A 13,908-nucleotide genomic window follows, 5' to 3' on the forward strand; every position below is an offset into this window, starting at 1 on the left:
AGATGTGGGCAGGTAACTGGCTGTGTGCAGTTTTCAGCTGCTAATGTCAGTTATTTATCATCCAAGCAAGGTGTAATTAATCCGCTTCACTGTTTTTGAGCGTTGCCAGAAAGAAGATTGCCGCACTCTTTTCCTAAAACGGAGCCAAAGCCCGTCGAGGTTCTGGCATCAGCAGATTGCAAGAGAACGCCAAACGCCTGTGGAAGACGTTTTTTATCCTAAAAACGACTGAAGCAAAACAATCTGATTTTAACATCAAATATTTGCTGCTAAATGATTCAAAGCTGCAAACATTAAGAGTGTATCCTTTAAATATGCTCTTGACTTGAAGGGTGTAGTAGATTTTCTGATCTGTTGTCCATTATGTTAACACTTCACAGCTGCTTAATACCATACAAGAGGATTAGGGCCACTGAAAAAAAATAAGAGATTCTGACCTTAATCTGAGATCAAAGGTCAAAATTCTGAAATTTGAGTCAAAATTCTCTATTTTTTTCACTAATATTGTGGACAACAATGTACATCACTGGACTGGACAGTGCCTATTAGCCGCAACAGCTATGTGCACCATACTGTTCCTATGTGGGATGTGCAAGAATCCGTCACAAAAATGTTTGTAGCGTTCTTATTTCTTATCTGATTTTTATAAAATAAGGCTTAAGTTACAGCTGGAAAAGTTACATAAATCTCTAACCTGTTTGGTTTCTGCCAGTTTTGTCAAGATGCGAGAGACTTAAGCAAATTTCTCTATTGTATTGGACAACAATTGAATTTTAAAGCCATAATTTGTTAAAACTGAACAAACTACAACTCCTATGCTTTATGAAATATTTCATCCTATTCGATGATTCTTATGAATATTGCCACCTTTTACAACAAATGAACCAATTAATCCGGTTTTTGTAGTTTATTGAACAATTCAAAATTATAGCGACTGCACCAAAAGGAAATTAACAGAAAAACAGGTCAAAACCAATTGTACTTTTTTTTTTTAACATCTAGAAGTGGAATGTATGCGTAAACCAGCGTGTGTGTGTGTGCATGTGTGTGTGTGTGTGTGTGTGTGTGTGTGTGTGTGTATGTGTGTGTGTGTGTGTTGTGTTATCTCCTACCGGGCAGCGTTTTTGGCAGGTTGATGTTGCTGTATTCCTCAGAGAAATGCACCCTTTCGGTAGCGGGGCACAGCAGACCCCTGCAGGTCAGTACAGGTACTGCAATGTCCGAGTATTCCTGGCTAGAGGAGGAATGCTGCTTGATGAAAACCAAGTAGCTCACTACCACCGACTCAGGCTTTGACTTGAGTTGGAACAAGCAAGAACGAAAATAAAAAATGACAAAAAGAAAACAGTTTAGATCAAATAGAACTATTTGTACAGGGGTTTTAATGGTATTTTGAGACGTTAAAAGTTGCCTTCAGTCACCTTCCATTTGCTACTGTTAATGGTGGGATAGATGTGCTGCTCCAGCAGCTCCTGTGGCTCCAGTTCGTGGACCCCAAGCCTCTTGAGCAGCTCTCGGATCTGCTGGCTTTCCAGAGGCCCCAAACAGTTCAACAGAGAGGGTTGGACCACACTCAGATCTTTGTACAATGCAGACAGTGGTCCTGGAAAAAAGACAAAATGGAATATTTATAATATATATTAGTAATTGTATGAGCTGTCTAGGGTGCATCCATGCCTAATACTTTTATTTTTGTAAATTAATACTTTGAAAAAGTAAATTGGGCAAATAGGAAAATAGGAATTGGCCAAAATCAGCATTTGGAGATCAGAGTTTTACAAAAATTGTCAGAGACTCGTCACAAAATCTTGGTAGTGCTAATGCCACGTCACGCTGAATTCACCCCATCATTCACCGCATCATTCACCGCATCATTCACAACCTAGCAGGGTAACAGAGCCGATATGTGATGGAAAAATTCTGGCATGACTGTAAATGACGGATTACATGCATGGCTGACCGTAAACTCAGGGTTCTGCTGCCTTAGTTCAAGAAAGATCAGAGAGTATCCATATTCCCAGGAAAATCTGGGAATTTAGCAACTAAAAACAGCCCTAGTCAGAAGAAAATTCAATAAACTCCAGAGGTTACATTGGATAAACCTGGATATACATCAAACCACTGGCATAAAGCATTAAGTTTTTAAGTTAGACTTCAAAGCTTACTTTGGCATTCAGTAAAAATGTCTTTTCACTTTGGACATGTTCCCAAATACATTCCTCACCACCTTAAAACACAAAACCTCTACTGACCTACTTTGCTGCTTTCTAAGGCTGCCATCTAAAGCCCACTATTCCCTGCTGATGCCAGCACTGCTCAATATTTCAGAAGAACACCGTCTTTAACTTAGCCGTCTCTCTGAAGTTATCACACTCATCTCTGCTCACGTCTCCCCAAAGATCGGTCTGCACACAAAGACCTGCTCCCAACAGCAGTCTGTGTCCTGAAAACTAACCCACCAAGTCCCTGCTGCCAGCTGCATCTCCTGACGAGACTCGTCGTGTAAACAGAATGGAGTACGTTTCCAAAAACGTGGAGTAGAGATTCTCTCTGGGATTTTAGACGTACTACGCATCAAAGGCGGTGGCGTTCCTGCTTTCTGTCCTCCTCGTTAAGTAAGATCCAAGATTTCTGTGGCAACATCAATACATTTTCCTTTGGATCTGCACTAATTCCCTGGGGAGGGGTTCATTTAAGCTCCAAATTCTGCTAAGCTGCACAATTTGGAGGTGTGAGCGTCAACTGACCTCTATGTCATTATGGATAAGCATCTCTGCTGCTACCAGCCTTCGTCAAGAAACGTTAAATTCCCAGAGGTATCTGCTAATCACACATTAAAAAAAAACAATAACACCCTTTGCAACCATTTATTTCAAATTTATTTGTGCATTTCAAAACTGTAATGGATGAGCCAATACATTTGGCACCAGGGAAATTTTGTCCATGCTCAAACCAGTCTGGAAACGAACACCTTCCACCTGATGTAACGTGGGCCCCGCCTATTGGCGTTATATTCGTGGATTTTTTTTTGTGGAACGCAAAGACAAATCATTTGTGGAAAATGTGCTTTTGTATTGATTGTTGTCATGAAAGCATGCAGCTAAAATATTCAAAATATCCAACAAGTGAAGCAGAAACACCTAGAAGCAAAGCGACTTGATGCACTACTTGGTGCGGTAGCCAATCCAGGACGCCATTTATTTTCCTTTTCAATCGGCTGAACCCCCAAAGAGCGGAAATAAAGAAGACTGTAGATGTTAGCTTCTGTAACACATGATGCACTAAATACAAACCAGAAATACACTGACACTTTTAATATAAGCAGTATTTTTTTAAACACACGGAGGACAAGACAATGTCAGGAAAAACTGCAATTCAACCAGAGATGCTTATTTCCTATTAGCTACGATTTGTGATAACACCGTTACATGATATTTAGCTGTTAAAAATGTTAACACTTAACTTGTTTTGTGTTTTTATGTTGCGTATTGTATCAAATATAACTAACTGTGTGTTTGGAGTGGAGTCGTCGATGGTGCACAAGTGAAACAATGAAGCAGACGACAGAGAAAGCTCCGGATTCTGAGCAGCTCGCAGGGACCCCAGACCAATTAACCCACATGATTATTCAAGATGCTAAACCGCAGAAGCAGAAAGCTTACATCAAAGTGTGAAAATCAATTATTCACGTTTGGCACGCTGAAGCTCGGCTTCGGTTGCCGTTTCCGAACGCGGTGACGCAAAACGAGGGCGGATGTTCCTGCGCATTTTATGCGAGCGTGCCTCGGATATAAGCGTCTGTACATCTGCTTATTCTTAGAAACAGGTCAGCGGCGTCCTGACCGTGGACAGATTTGTCCCACACACACACGGCGGGTCTCTGAATGTTGGAGTGTGAGGCAGGTGCAGCTTTTCAAGCAGTGTCTGAGTTTCTATGAGTCAGACAATTGAAAGTGTGAATCTGCACTGTTTACCTGGGTGCTGCAACAAAAATAGAACAGAATGTTCTGGGGGTTTTTTACAATCGTTTCATGCTTTTGAAAATATTTTCTCTGCCGAGATCCTGAGGACAAATGGTACGTGTGACCTCTGTTTATATATTTATCCAGCTTTCTTCTCTTTATAATCGTTTGTCATATTTCAATTAATTTGAAACCTGTGAAACCTCAAACACCGACTTGCTATCCTGCCGTTTGCCCTGATTTATTAAGCAAAGAGAAACAGGACTTTAAATTTCTTTTTTTATTTTCCAGTGGTAATACGCCTTAATAATTAGAGCCTCAATATTCCAAATTATTCAGAGCAGCAGCAAAGTGACGTAGAACATTTTAGCACCTTCGAAGACTATTGCAAAGTTTCTGGTAGAGATAACAGTTTTCTGGACGATTACCGATTCTGATTTTGGTCGATTTTTTGAACTTTGACTTGGCCACTTTGACAAATCCAAACCACACTTACCAGATTTTCAGTTGTCAAAGTTTTAAAAAGTCATGTATTGTTTTACTTCCACCTCCCAACCACATGTAGGTGTCACACAAAACTGGAATAAAACTGAATTTTGAAATTGCAAAGTGGTTACTAAGCGAAAATCTCTAAGTAATCCAACCTCTAACCTCACTGTAAGCACTTTTCTAAAGAGCTGCTCGAGAGCAGAAAGTTACAATATTACGATTACCTGTCTGAGCCTGAGCTTTTTTCTTCTTCTTAGTCGCGGTTTCTTCCATGGGAAAGAACACGCTGTCCCCGCTGAGCGCCACCACCCGTCCGTCAGCCAGAGGGATGATGCTCAGCTCCCTGAGGTTCTGGAGGATGGACTCGGCTTCTCCGTAGCCGTGCTCCATCGCCCGAAAGTTGCAAACCAGCAGCCTGGCCAGCTGACGGAGGCCTCCCTCTGAAACGCACCGTTTTAATTCACTCAGTCAGTCGCTGTTGTTTAGGACAACGTTCAGCAGCTTCCTCTTGGTTTCCGCTACATGTAATAGTTCGTGGCAAAATAAAAGCGGTCACCTTCAGAATGAATCATTTTTAAGAGATATGTTAAAACCACATAAAGTACAAGAGATAATACAAATTTAAATATCACGAAATATGCAAATTGACTTTATTTTGAAATATATATATTTTCAGAAGAAAATAGGAAGACACTGAGGTAACGTTAGATGGAAATGCTCAATTTTGTTTATTTTGATGCGGTTCCCTCCGACTAAATGATAGCGATCTCTACCGTGACATGTGTAATATTTAAATATTGTATATTTAAAGATCTTTTTTACAAAACCGAGGAAAATGGCTGGAGAGTTGTAATTACAGTGAATATAGCGAATAAATGTTCTGCAAAAAACATTCAGTTTGATATGGTCATAATTAAAACCATGTTGTTGTTCTACAATCCTTTTATAGCAAATTTATCTGCTCTACCACACACCTGAATGGATGCCCTCTGCTTTGACCAGCTCCTTCGCCATGGCTGTGGTTACCGTGGTAACATCCGATCCCCGTAGGTACCGGACTCCCATCTGAGTGAGCAGGGAAGCGGGAGGCGGCGGGCTCAGTCCCGGATGGAGATAGGACAGAGACAGGTGCTTTTCCAGCTCGTCGCCGCTGATCACCTCTCGGATCACGGCGTCCTGACAGACGGCGACCTGCGACGGCTGCTTGTACACGACCTTATCACCTGGGAGAGGCGGGACAAACCTCACAGTTGCATGACGCTACATTATAGGTTTATTTTCTACAGAGTGCTTGCTGAAAGCAATACCTGAGCCAAGAGTTGGCAGGAAGGCCCTGCCCTTTAGCAGCTGAATAATCTGCCCGGCAACAGGCTTGAAGAAGTCCAGCACCTCGTCAGGCAGGGGGATGAAGTGCAGGAACTGGCAGAGACCTTTCAGGCCTCTGTACTCTGGGTGAGTCTGAAACAAAACATGTTTGTATGTCGAGGATCAACTTTTATTTTGCTGATTTCATGATATGTTCTCCAGTTTTTGGTCTTCAAAAGCATTAAGTGACTATTTGGAGAAAAATTTTAATTTCTAACGTTAGGTTGTGCCTTACAGTGAAGACATCCATGGCCTTGAGAAAGAGCTGTGGTATTTCTGAGCGAAGCCACTGGTTCCAGGAGCTGTCCCTATCAACATCTTCCCGGGAAGAAGGGATGTCGAAATCGCCTAATGAAGAATACCCGATTACATCAAACCACAGTTTGTTTCTTCAACAAGCGATCCTTTCTGAATCCTCTGTTCTCACCTTGGATGATGAAACGAAAGCCAAAACTGCGAAGAGGCAGGTAAGCAAACACGGGCTGCTTTTGTGGCTGGCAAACGACGTCGCTCTCCGTCTCGCCACCACCCAGCTGGAAAGCCAGAGCGAGTTCAGTCGACTCGACATCTTCTTTTATCTGAGAGAGAGATCCGTCCGAGTCAGAACAGCCCACAGACTGACTGCCTCAAGGTGAATGCCCAATAAACAATGATGGCGCATACTGAAAATGTAACCTATTGTTCAATTCAATGTATTCCCAAGAAGATGAAGAGGCAACTTAATGAAGACGATAAAAATATCATCACATGCTAATAGGCTAGACTATGTTAGCTCTTCTTTAGAAATAACAGTGTGTTGGTATTGAAAATGGAATCAGGCATTTTTCTCAATGGAAAGTTTTGAAGTTTAGCACAACATCTTGGATTGAGATATAAAATCTGGTGTCTGTGTGTGTGTGTGTATTATTGCTTCACCCTGTTGGGCTGCAGTGTGGTTTTGACCACTAGCCAGCGCTCTGTTCCCTCTGTGTGCTCCACCTCCAACACATTGTGACTCAGGTCTTTGCGAGTCATGGTCACAAGGCGCTTCTCGCTCTGCAGATAAAAAGAAAGAAAGAAAATAACAAAAACAATGTCACTTTTATTAAAAGGGTGCATTAATATCTTAGAAAAACTACATTCTGCACTGAAAACAATGGGTAACCTGGTTATAAATGGTGATGGAGCGCAGGCGATGCAGAAAGAGCAGCAGAGAGGGATGGACGTCGTGGAACAGGTTCCTCGTTTGGTGACTTTCAGAACGCAAGGGGAGGCAGATTTTTGTGGTCCAGCTAATAAAGAAAGGCAGGAAACAAAGGTTTTGGTGGCTGTATAGGACAGAGCTGCATGAAAATGTAAATTTCCCGTAATCCCACTTGTGCCGATGGATGTCCTTGAGCTGTACATCCAGAGGCCTCTCATCCTCGGTCCAGTGGGGGAGGATGTATCCCATGGGGCCGCAGTTCCTGTCGAAGCGCAGGTGGAAGCCGTTGGAGTGGATCTCAGGACAATCTGTGACCTTAAACACAGACTTGAAGCCAATCCCTTTTTGCCCTGCATAAAGAAGCACAAGCCAGATGATTCAAACAGCAAGTTTGAACCGCTAACATCAAACATACTCACAAAGAAAATGTAAAAAGACTAAAAATTTAGAGAATGGGAATGTGAACAGATGGGATAAGATGTTTTAGGCAATGTATCTTTCACTAGATACAATCAGAACCTCAAAAACACAAATACTGCTCTAAAAAGAAAACTTACCTAATAGTAAATGAGATACTTTAGTGCGGCAGTTATATTACACCTGTGCAATTTTACTAGAAAACAAAAAATACTCTAGATCAATAAAATAAGTGAACATCCATGGCAGAGACGAAGAGAAAATATTATTAGTGAACAGATTCAGATGATTGAAGACTTTAATAGCCTGTAAGAAATCTCAAAATTATATTTTTTTCAGTCACTTAGCTAGTATAAGTTAGAGCTGCCATGTCTTACTCTTAACAACACTCTTCAGTGCAAAAGCTATTACTGAGGGAAGAAGACTCGATATAAATGAGGTGTATAAAACAACAAGGTTGAACCAATTACAGTAATCTAGCGCAGGTTTATTCTTTTGAACTTTCTTTCGAAACAGTAAAACAGATACAGGTGTTTCTACTTCTTTGTGTTGTCTTCCAGTCATTTTAGTTACTCAGATTGTGTGCAACTCTAACACTTACCCAATTCTTATGTTCCTAATCATGCCCTTTACCCAAACTTAGTTCACACCTTATTTCTAACTCTAAGCCTTACACTGGGAGTCCACAGCATTAGTTTCTGCTTTGGTCCCCATAAGCTGCATTAGTCCTCTGAAGGCAAGTGATTATTGGAAAGGTCCCAAAGAGGCACCATAGACAAGTACACACACACACGCACACACACACACACACACGCACGCACACACACACACACACACACACACACGCACACATACATACACACATTCTTGTACTTCCATCCAACTGACAAAATTACATTGACCTCCACTAATTTTATGATAGTGCAGTTAACATATGTGCCTAACCCTGGGTGCGCTGTGGTGGTGCAGGGGGTTAGCACACGTCACGCTTGGAGGCTTCAGTCCTCGACGCGGACCTCTCGGGTTTGACCCCCGGTCCCCACGATCTTTGCCGCATATCTTCTCCCCTCTCCTCACCCTCTTTCCTGTCTGCCTACTGTCGCAAAAAATACGAGCCACTAGCGTGGCAAAAACTCTTCGGAGAAAAAAAAAAAGCAAAAAAAAAAAAAAAAAAGCCTAACCCAGATATTTTCCCAAACCATTACTTGTCCACAAGTAACCCTATCTTTTACCAAAACTTAATTCACAACATACCTCGAAGCTAGTAGAGTGCAGCAGAAGTACAAAAACGTGAGGACGGGAAAAATGTCCTCACTTCCCGTAAATGAAACTCCCCTTGCTGGTAAAAATAGTGAAAGTGGTCCTCTATATGCAATATGTGCAGGGTTTACCTCAGTGCATTATAAGTCTGGCGGGCAACCAGACTAAACTTGCTCCCCCACCAGGCTAAGCATTGTTTGATCTTTTTAAATAGTGCTTTTTATACACTAGTAACAATAAAGACCGGTAAAGCTAGGTTTATAACTAGGTTGTGGTTTTTTTGTGATAAAGTCACACTTTAATAAATCCAAGAATGCCATGATGTGCATAATCACCAATGTATCCGTATTTGTGTTTGCCCTTGGTGCTGCGGCCTACGTCACAGATGGCCCTGACGTTCCTCTCCTGGAAGCCCGTCTCATTGTTGAGGACGGTGATGCAATCTCTCTCCACCATAAAGGCAAGCGCTGGGACGGCGCCGGCCCCGGAGGGGTAGCTGTTGTCATCGGCATTCTGATAAAGAACGCAGAAAAGCCAAAGAGTAAATTTCTTCCATTTTTGCAAAAACATTTGGTTCGACTACATTTAGAGTTTCAGGGTTGTGAGGGTGTGAGCGGCCACCTGAATAAGTTCTAGGACAAAGTGTGTGTCTTTGCTGTAGAGTTCAGTGGACAGCCGGTCCAAGCTGCGGCCCAGTCGCTCCTGGTGGACCTGCATCAACTTCTGGCCTTCCGCATTCAGTTCCACGCCAATGCCAAACTCACTCTTCCTGCACCATAAACAATGAATAATCAGCTCTACTGAACCATCCGATTCTTACTGAGTGAACGCCAAGGCCAAAACTCAAACCTGATGTCTTCAATGACGTTTTTCTGATGACAGAATGCATCCTCCGACTGACAACCATTAACCTCCTTTTCATCTGAGTCGGACTTGTCGATCTGACCTCCTTGATCGCATTCAGCTTCACTGCTGATGTTTGACGTCTCTCCATTAGGAATGGAGGCCAGCTCATATAGCTCCTCCTCATCATCTTCTTCATCAGGCTCTTTTGGTTGGTCGCCATTAACTAGAGGAATTTATTTGGAGGTAGAAAAAAAGGAATGAGAGACAGAATTGGTTCAGTCCTCGATTCAAGACAAAAATACTGAAAAGAAAAAAGCAAACTTGACTTCATCCACCTTGGTGAATGCTCTGGTTGAGGTGAGAAGACACAGAGCTGCTGTCTGTGAGGTCGTCCTCGAGGAACTCGTCTTCGCTCATGTTTAGAGCAGACAGACTGCTGCTGTCAGATTCAGTCAGATTGGGCTAAGGAAACAAATAAGACATTGTTCATCAACAAAAGTCTACAGTAATGCAAACATCTTAATTACATTAAAATCCAGACTTTGAGTAGATTTCTCAATAGGTTCTTTTGTTTGGTTTGTTCGGACTTTCTCCTTCTGGTTTGTTGTAAGTTAGTTTGTCTTATTTCAAGTGTACTAAGGTATTAGAAACTAGACCAAATATACTTGGTAAGATTTAGTTTTTTGGTTTTAGGAACTCTGACCTCAAGAGTTCAGAGGAAAGTGAGACCCACAGAGCTTTAGATGTTTTGGTTCTACTGTGACTTCCTGGATGAGCCTTAGAGGAAGTCTTGAAAGACTTTTTTTTTAGGCTGGTCACTCTTGGGAAGGTAAAAATGTTTCTCCTCTTCAGATCAAGAGCATGACGTTTTGCTTTTTGAGTTATTTTAGCCTATTTTATTTAGTTATTTTTATGTGACTTATTGATTCGACCAATATGTGAATAAATCAGTTCTAAAATCGTTTTCTCTAAATCTCTTCCATTTCCATCTACTTTTTTTTTGCTCTCTCACCTTGCCGTGATCCCCATTCGCTACGTAAGCGTTACTGTTTTGGCTCTGGAGTGAGGTCAACTTCTTCTGGTAGTCTTTGACCCAGTCTGTGATTCCCAGGAGGATGCCCAGCCGGTGCAGACAGCTCATATGTTTGGGGTCAGATTGAGCCATCCTGATCAGGACTTCTTTAGATTTGGCTTGACCCAACACGCGGGAGAAGGGCTCCAGGAACACCTAGCAAGTCGCATTCAAACAGAAAAGTAAGCATTTCTTTTACAGAACACACCAACTGATGGCTCCTCCAATAAGTGTCTCAATGTGTCGTCGCTGACCTGCTGCAGAAGCGCCTGGCAAGTTCTCGTGGGGATCCGTGTCAAACACTGCAGCAGGAAGTTGGCCACTCTGCTGTAACACGTCACGTCCTCTTCCGCTTTGGACAGATCTGAGGAAACGCACGTTGTGTTGCTGATGAAACATTCACACACCAAATGCACGGCAAAAACCACACTTTTTTCCATCTAATAAGATGATTTTTGTTACCTTCTTCAGCCACAGCTGCGGCCAGAGAGTTCTCCATGTGATTGGCCAGGAGAGCGGTGGGAGCGTTGTCGATCCCATCGGCCGTCACCATGGACACGAGGTGGCCGGCTGTGCCGACGGGGTCGAGCGCTGCCACGGCGTTGGTGAAGTGTTTGTCGCCCGTGTCTGTGGTGATCCTCAGCAGCAAACCAGGGGTTACCTCCAGCGCCGCCAGGCCCGTATTCGCTGAGCAGCGACAAAACAAAATATTGAATATAGTATTATTTACGAATCAAGTGACTAACTTTGGATAACTTTTCCATTACTTCCCAAAGGGATAACCACAAACTTCCATTTATTTTATTGGGATCCCAACACACAGTAGCGTACAATTGTAAAAGGAACCATTATTTGTCGTCTCTATCAGCTTCCTCCCACTAGAGAACAACATTTATGTTTATATTTAACATCAGCAGCCTGTAGCATCAGCTAGTCTTCCTGGAGTCAGATAACATAAAAAATACAGAGTTCATTTACCAAAAAAAATTATTTTACAGATTAAGTATTAAAACAACACATTTTATTTTCAATCACTTTTTTTTTTTTTAAAAGACAGTCTTTAGTTACATATGAGGAAAAATTTCAATTTCCCATACATAATAAAAATATATCCCTTAATTTGAAGTGTATTCTAGTTTGTCTTCTATGCTTTGATGCTCTCATATGTAAAGCGCATAAATGCACAAACACACAGTATGTTTCTAGCTGCAAATGTGTCCTTTGCTACAAATGATCAGGTGAACATTAACAGAATGCCTTTATTACATTATATATATAGAAAAAGGATTTCAGTTATTGATTTGTTTGTGTCTTTTAATGTATTTCTAATATTGCATAAAAAAGTCTTAAATGAAAAATGTGCATAATGTGCCAATTTTTTTAAATCTGATAAATTTAATTAATCATCAGAATAATCAATAGATTAATCAATTACTAAATTGGGTTACAGCCATAGCCATAGAAGTAAAATGGAAGGGACACGTTTCTGTACCTGCATTAGTTTCAATGAAGTCTTTCAGGGGCCCATAACTGGGTTTAAAGATCAGCTCCCATTGGCTCCAGATGTTTAAATCCTCCAGTAGAGGGCAGCATAGCAAGCTGGCCAGGGCCTGGGCCTTTGACATCTCTCCCAGGCGTCCCACCGACTCGTAGCCACTTTCAACACTTTACGGGAAAAAAATTCAGAGATTAGTTAAGTTAGAAGGAAGCAGAACTGAACATTTTTGTCTGCCTAGTAACAAATGCAACCTTGCTTTGCTGTGTTTGGCCAACAGAGCTGACTCATAGTAGACGGAGCTCAGTCCTCCTCCAAAATGCTCTCTTTGCCTCTTGACCAAGCCAGCCAGCATTTGCAGCGTCCCATGGCCCAAGTCCCGACTGTCCCGGACCTTGTAGTGGGACCGCAGTGCTGTCTCAATGTGAGCCAGCTGGGAAAAGACATTAGGATAAGAACACTGGCTACGTACTTTCATTGTTTTTGTGCTGATGAGCCACTCACTTCGTCTGGATCGGTGGAGGATATGTTGCCGCACTGTTTAATGAATTCAAACACGTCTTGTTTGGTGGGTCTGAAACCAGTGCCTGTGAGTTGAGCATTAGTTCCCAGAAACAAAGCTGATCCTAGAGATTCCTGCAGTAGCTGCACATAAACAAACACAAGATAAGAGAGTGTCAGTGGCTGTGATAACTTCTAAATAGTGGGCACTAACATGCCAACAGTGGAGCTAATTTGTTGCTTAGCACTTTAGTGTTTATGGTAACTTTTAATGCCTTAGCTAAATTTGAAAACGGCTGGCGTTTTGATGGTTTTCCTAACTTTGAAAACGGCTGGAGCTTTAACGATTTTACCAACTTTGAGAACGTGTGGCGGTTTACCGTTTTTGGCAAACTTTGAAAAGTGTTGTGTTTTAGCTACCTTGAAAAATGACAAGCACCTAAGAAGTTTTGCTAATTTTGAAAACACTTATCACACTTAGCTTCCACTAAATTAATTTTTCCACATGAACTCAGAAGCGCCAATTTACTTGGCTGTTTTGTAAAGTTTCAGAAGACTAAAGTCCGACATCTGTGTTCAAGTTTTGGATATTGGTTCTGAAAAACCCTTCAAATAGCTAAAAGTTTATATTCATGCTCTTATTTTGAAGTCTGTTTATGGAGCAGTTCTGTTTCCTCTTTTCAAATTATCTTTTGTTTTTAAAGAAACTTTGTCGAGACAACAAAATGAATAAATGAGGCATACAGAACAATTAAAACCTTGCCGAAGTCAATAAGGCAAAATAAACAGAGTTAGCAAAAGTCAACAACTATAAAACTGAAACCATGTGTGAAATATGGTATAATGTATATTGGGGGGACAATGGTTAAAATTAGAACTTTAGCAGTAGATTCCACTGCAGTACAGCGTTTTGGCGTAACTAATGTTTATGATTAAAGCTCTAAGGGTTAGCACAACTAACTTTCAGCAAGTGGTGCCCACCACTGCTTCTCTAGTAGCTTCAGGTGATAATTTCGCCAGAGGACACACACAGGAAGTTGTAGTTGTACCTGAATGTGTTTCACCAGGAATTCCAGGAAGGTTCCTTGTTCTAAGGAGAAGAAGTCTTTGATGTGAAAGTGTTTGGTGAGCTTCTTCTCCAGAGCGGCGATGTGTGCCAGAGTGATGGCTGAGGTTTGAGCAACCAGGTTGTCTTTTACATACTGTTTCAGTTTGGCTGTGAGAAACAAACCACACAAATCCATCAATGGTGCTCAACTCTGGCTGGAAAAACATTCATGGTCAACAGACTGCACAACATTCATATCACAGCGGTGTT

The 13,908-nt window shown here is 41.7% G+C and overlaps 1 protein-coding gene across 4 annotated transcripts in view; it reads right to left on the bottom strand.

Moving 5' to 3' along the window:
- The window catches only part of wu:fj29h11 (protein NO VEIN), a 53,320-nt gene that overhangs the window by 27,583 nt on the left and 11,829 nt on the right, over positions 1 to 13,908 (bottom strand). For all 4 annotated transcript variants that reach the window (XM_044102517.1, XM_044102518.1, XM_044102520.1 and 1 more), the window contains 21 exons: positions 13,640 to 13,806; positions 12,594 to 12,734; positions 12,344 to 12,522; positions 12,087 to 12,259; positions 11,057 to 11,281; positions 10,849 to 10,958; positions 10,535 to 10,750; positions 9,858 to 9,984; positions 9,526 to 9,745; positions 9,298 to 9,445; positions 9,012 to 9,189; positions 7,172 to 7,349; positions 6,961 to 7,087; positions 6,732 to 6,851; positions 6,244 to 6,394; positions 6,052 to 6,164; positions 5,759 to 5,909; positions 5,426 to 5,674; positions 4,676 to 4,891; positions 1,422 to 1,603; positions 1,113 to 1,296 (listed from right to left, as the gene is read on the bottom strand). In XM_044102517.1, the coding sequence (XP_043958452.1) occupies positions 1,113 to 1,296; positions 1,422 to 1,603; positions 4,676 to 4,891; positions 5,426 to 5,674; positions 5,759 to 5,909; positions 6,052 to 6,164; positions 6,244 to 6,394; positions 6,732 to 6,851; positions 6,961 to 7,087; positions 7,172 to 7,349; positions 9,012 to 9,189; positions 9,298 to 9,445; positions 9,526 to 9,745; positions 9,858 to 9,984; positions 10,535 to 10,750; positions 10,849 to 10,958; positions 11,057 to 11,281; positions 12,087 to 12,259; positions 12,344 to 12,522; positions 12,594 to 12,734; positions 13,640 to 13,806 (3,555 nt within the window). The remainder of the gene's footprint in view (positions 1 to 1,112; positions 1,297 to 1,421; positions 1,604 to 4,675; positions 4,892 to 5,425; positions 5,675 to 5,758; positions 5,910 to 6,051; positions 6,165 to 6,243; positions 6,395 to 6,731; positions 6,852 to 6,960; positions 7,088 to 7,171; positions 7,350 to 9,011; positions 9,190 to 9,297; positions 9,446 to 9,525; positions 9,746 to 9,857; positions 9,985 to 10,534; positions 10,751 to 10,848; positions 10,959 to 11,056; positions 11,282 to 12,086; positions 12,260 to 12,343; positions 12,523 to 12,593; positions 12,735 to 13,639; positions 13,807 to 13,908) is intronic.

Source organism: Gambusia affinis, linkage group LG20 (assembly GCF_019740435.1).
Source record: "Gambusia affinis linkage group LG20, SWU_Gaff_1.0, whole genome shotgun sequence".
NCBI classification, from domain to species: Eukaryota; Metazoa; Chordata; class Actinopteri; order Cyprinodontiformes; family Poeciliidae; genus Gambusia; species Gambusia affinis.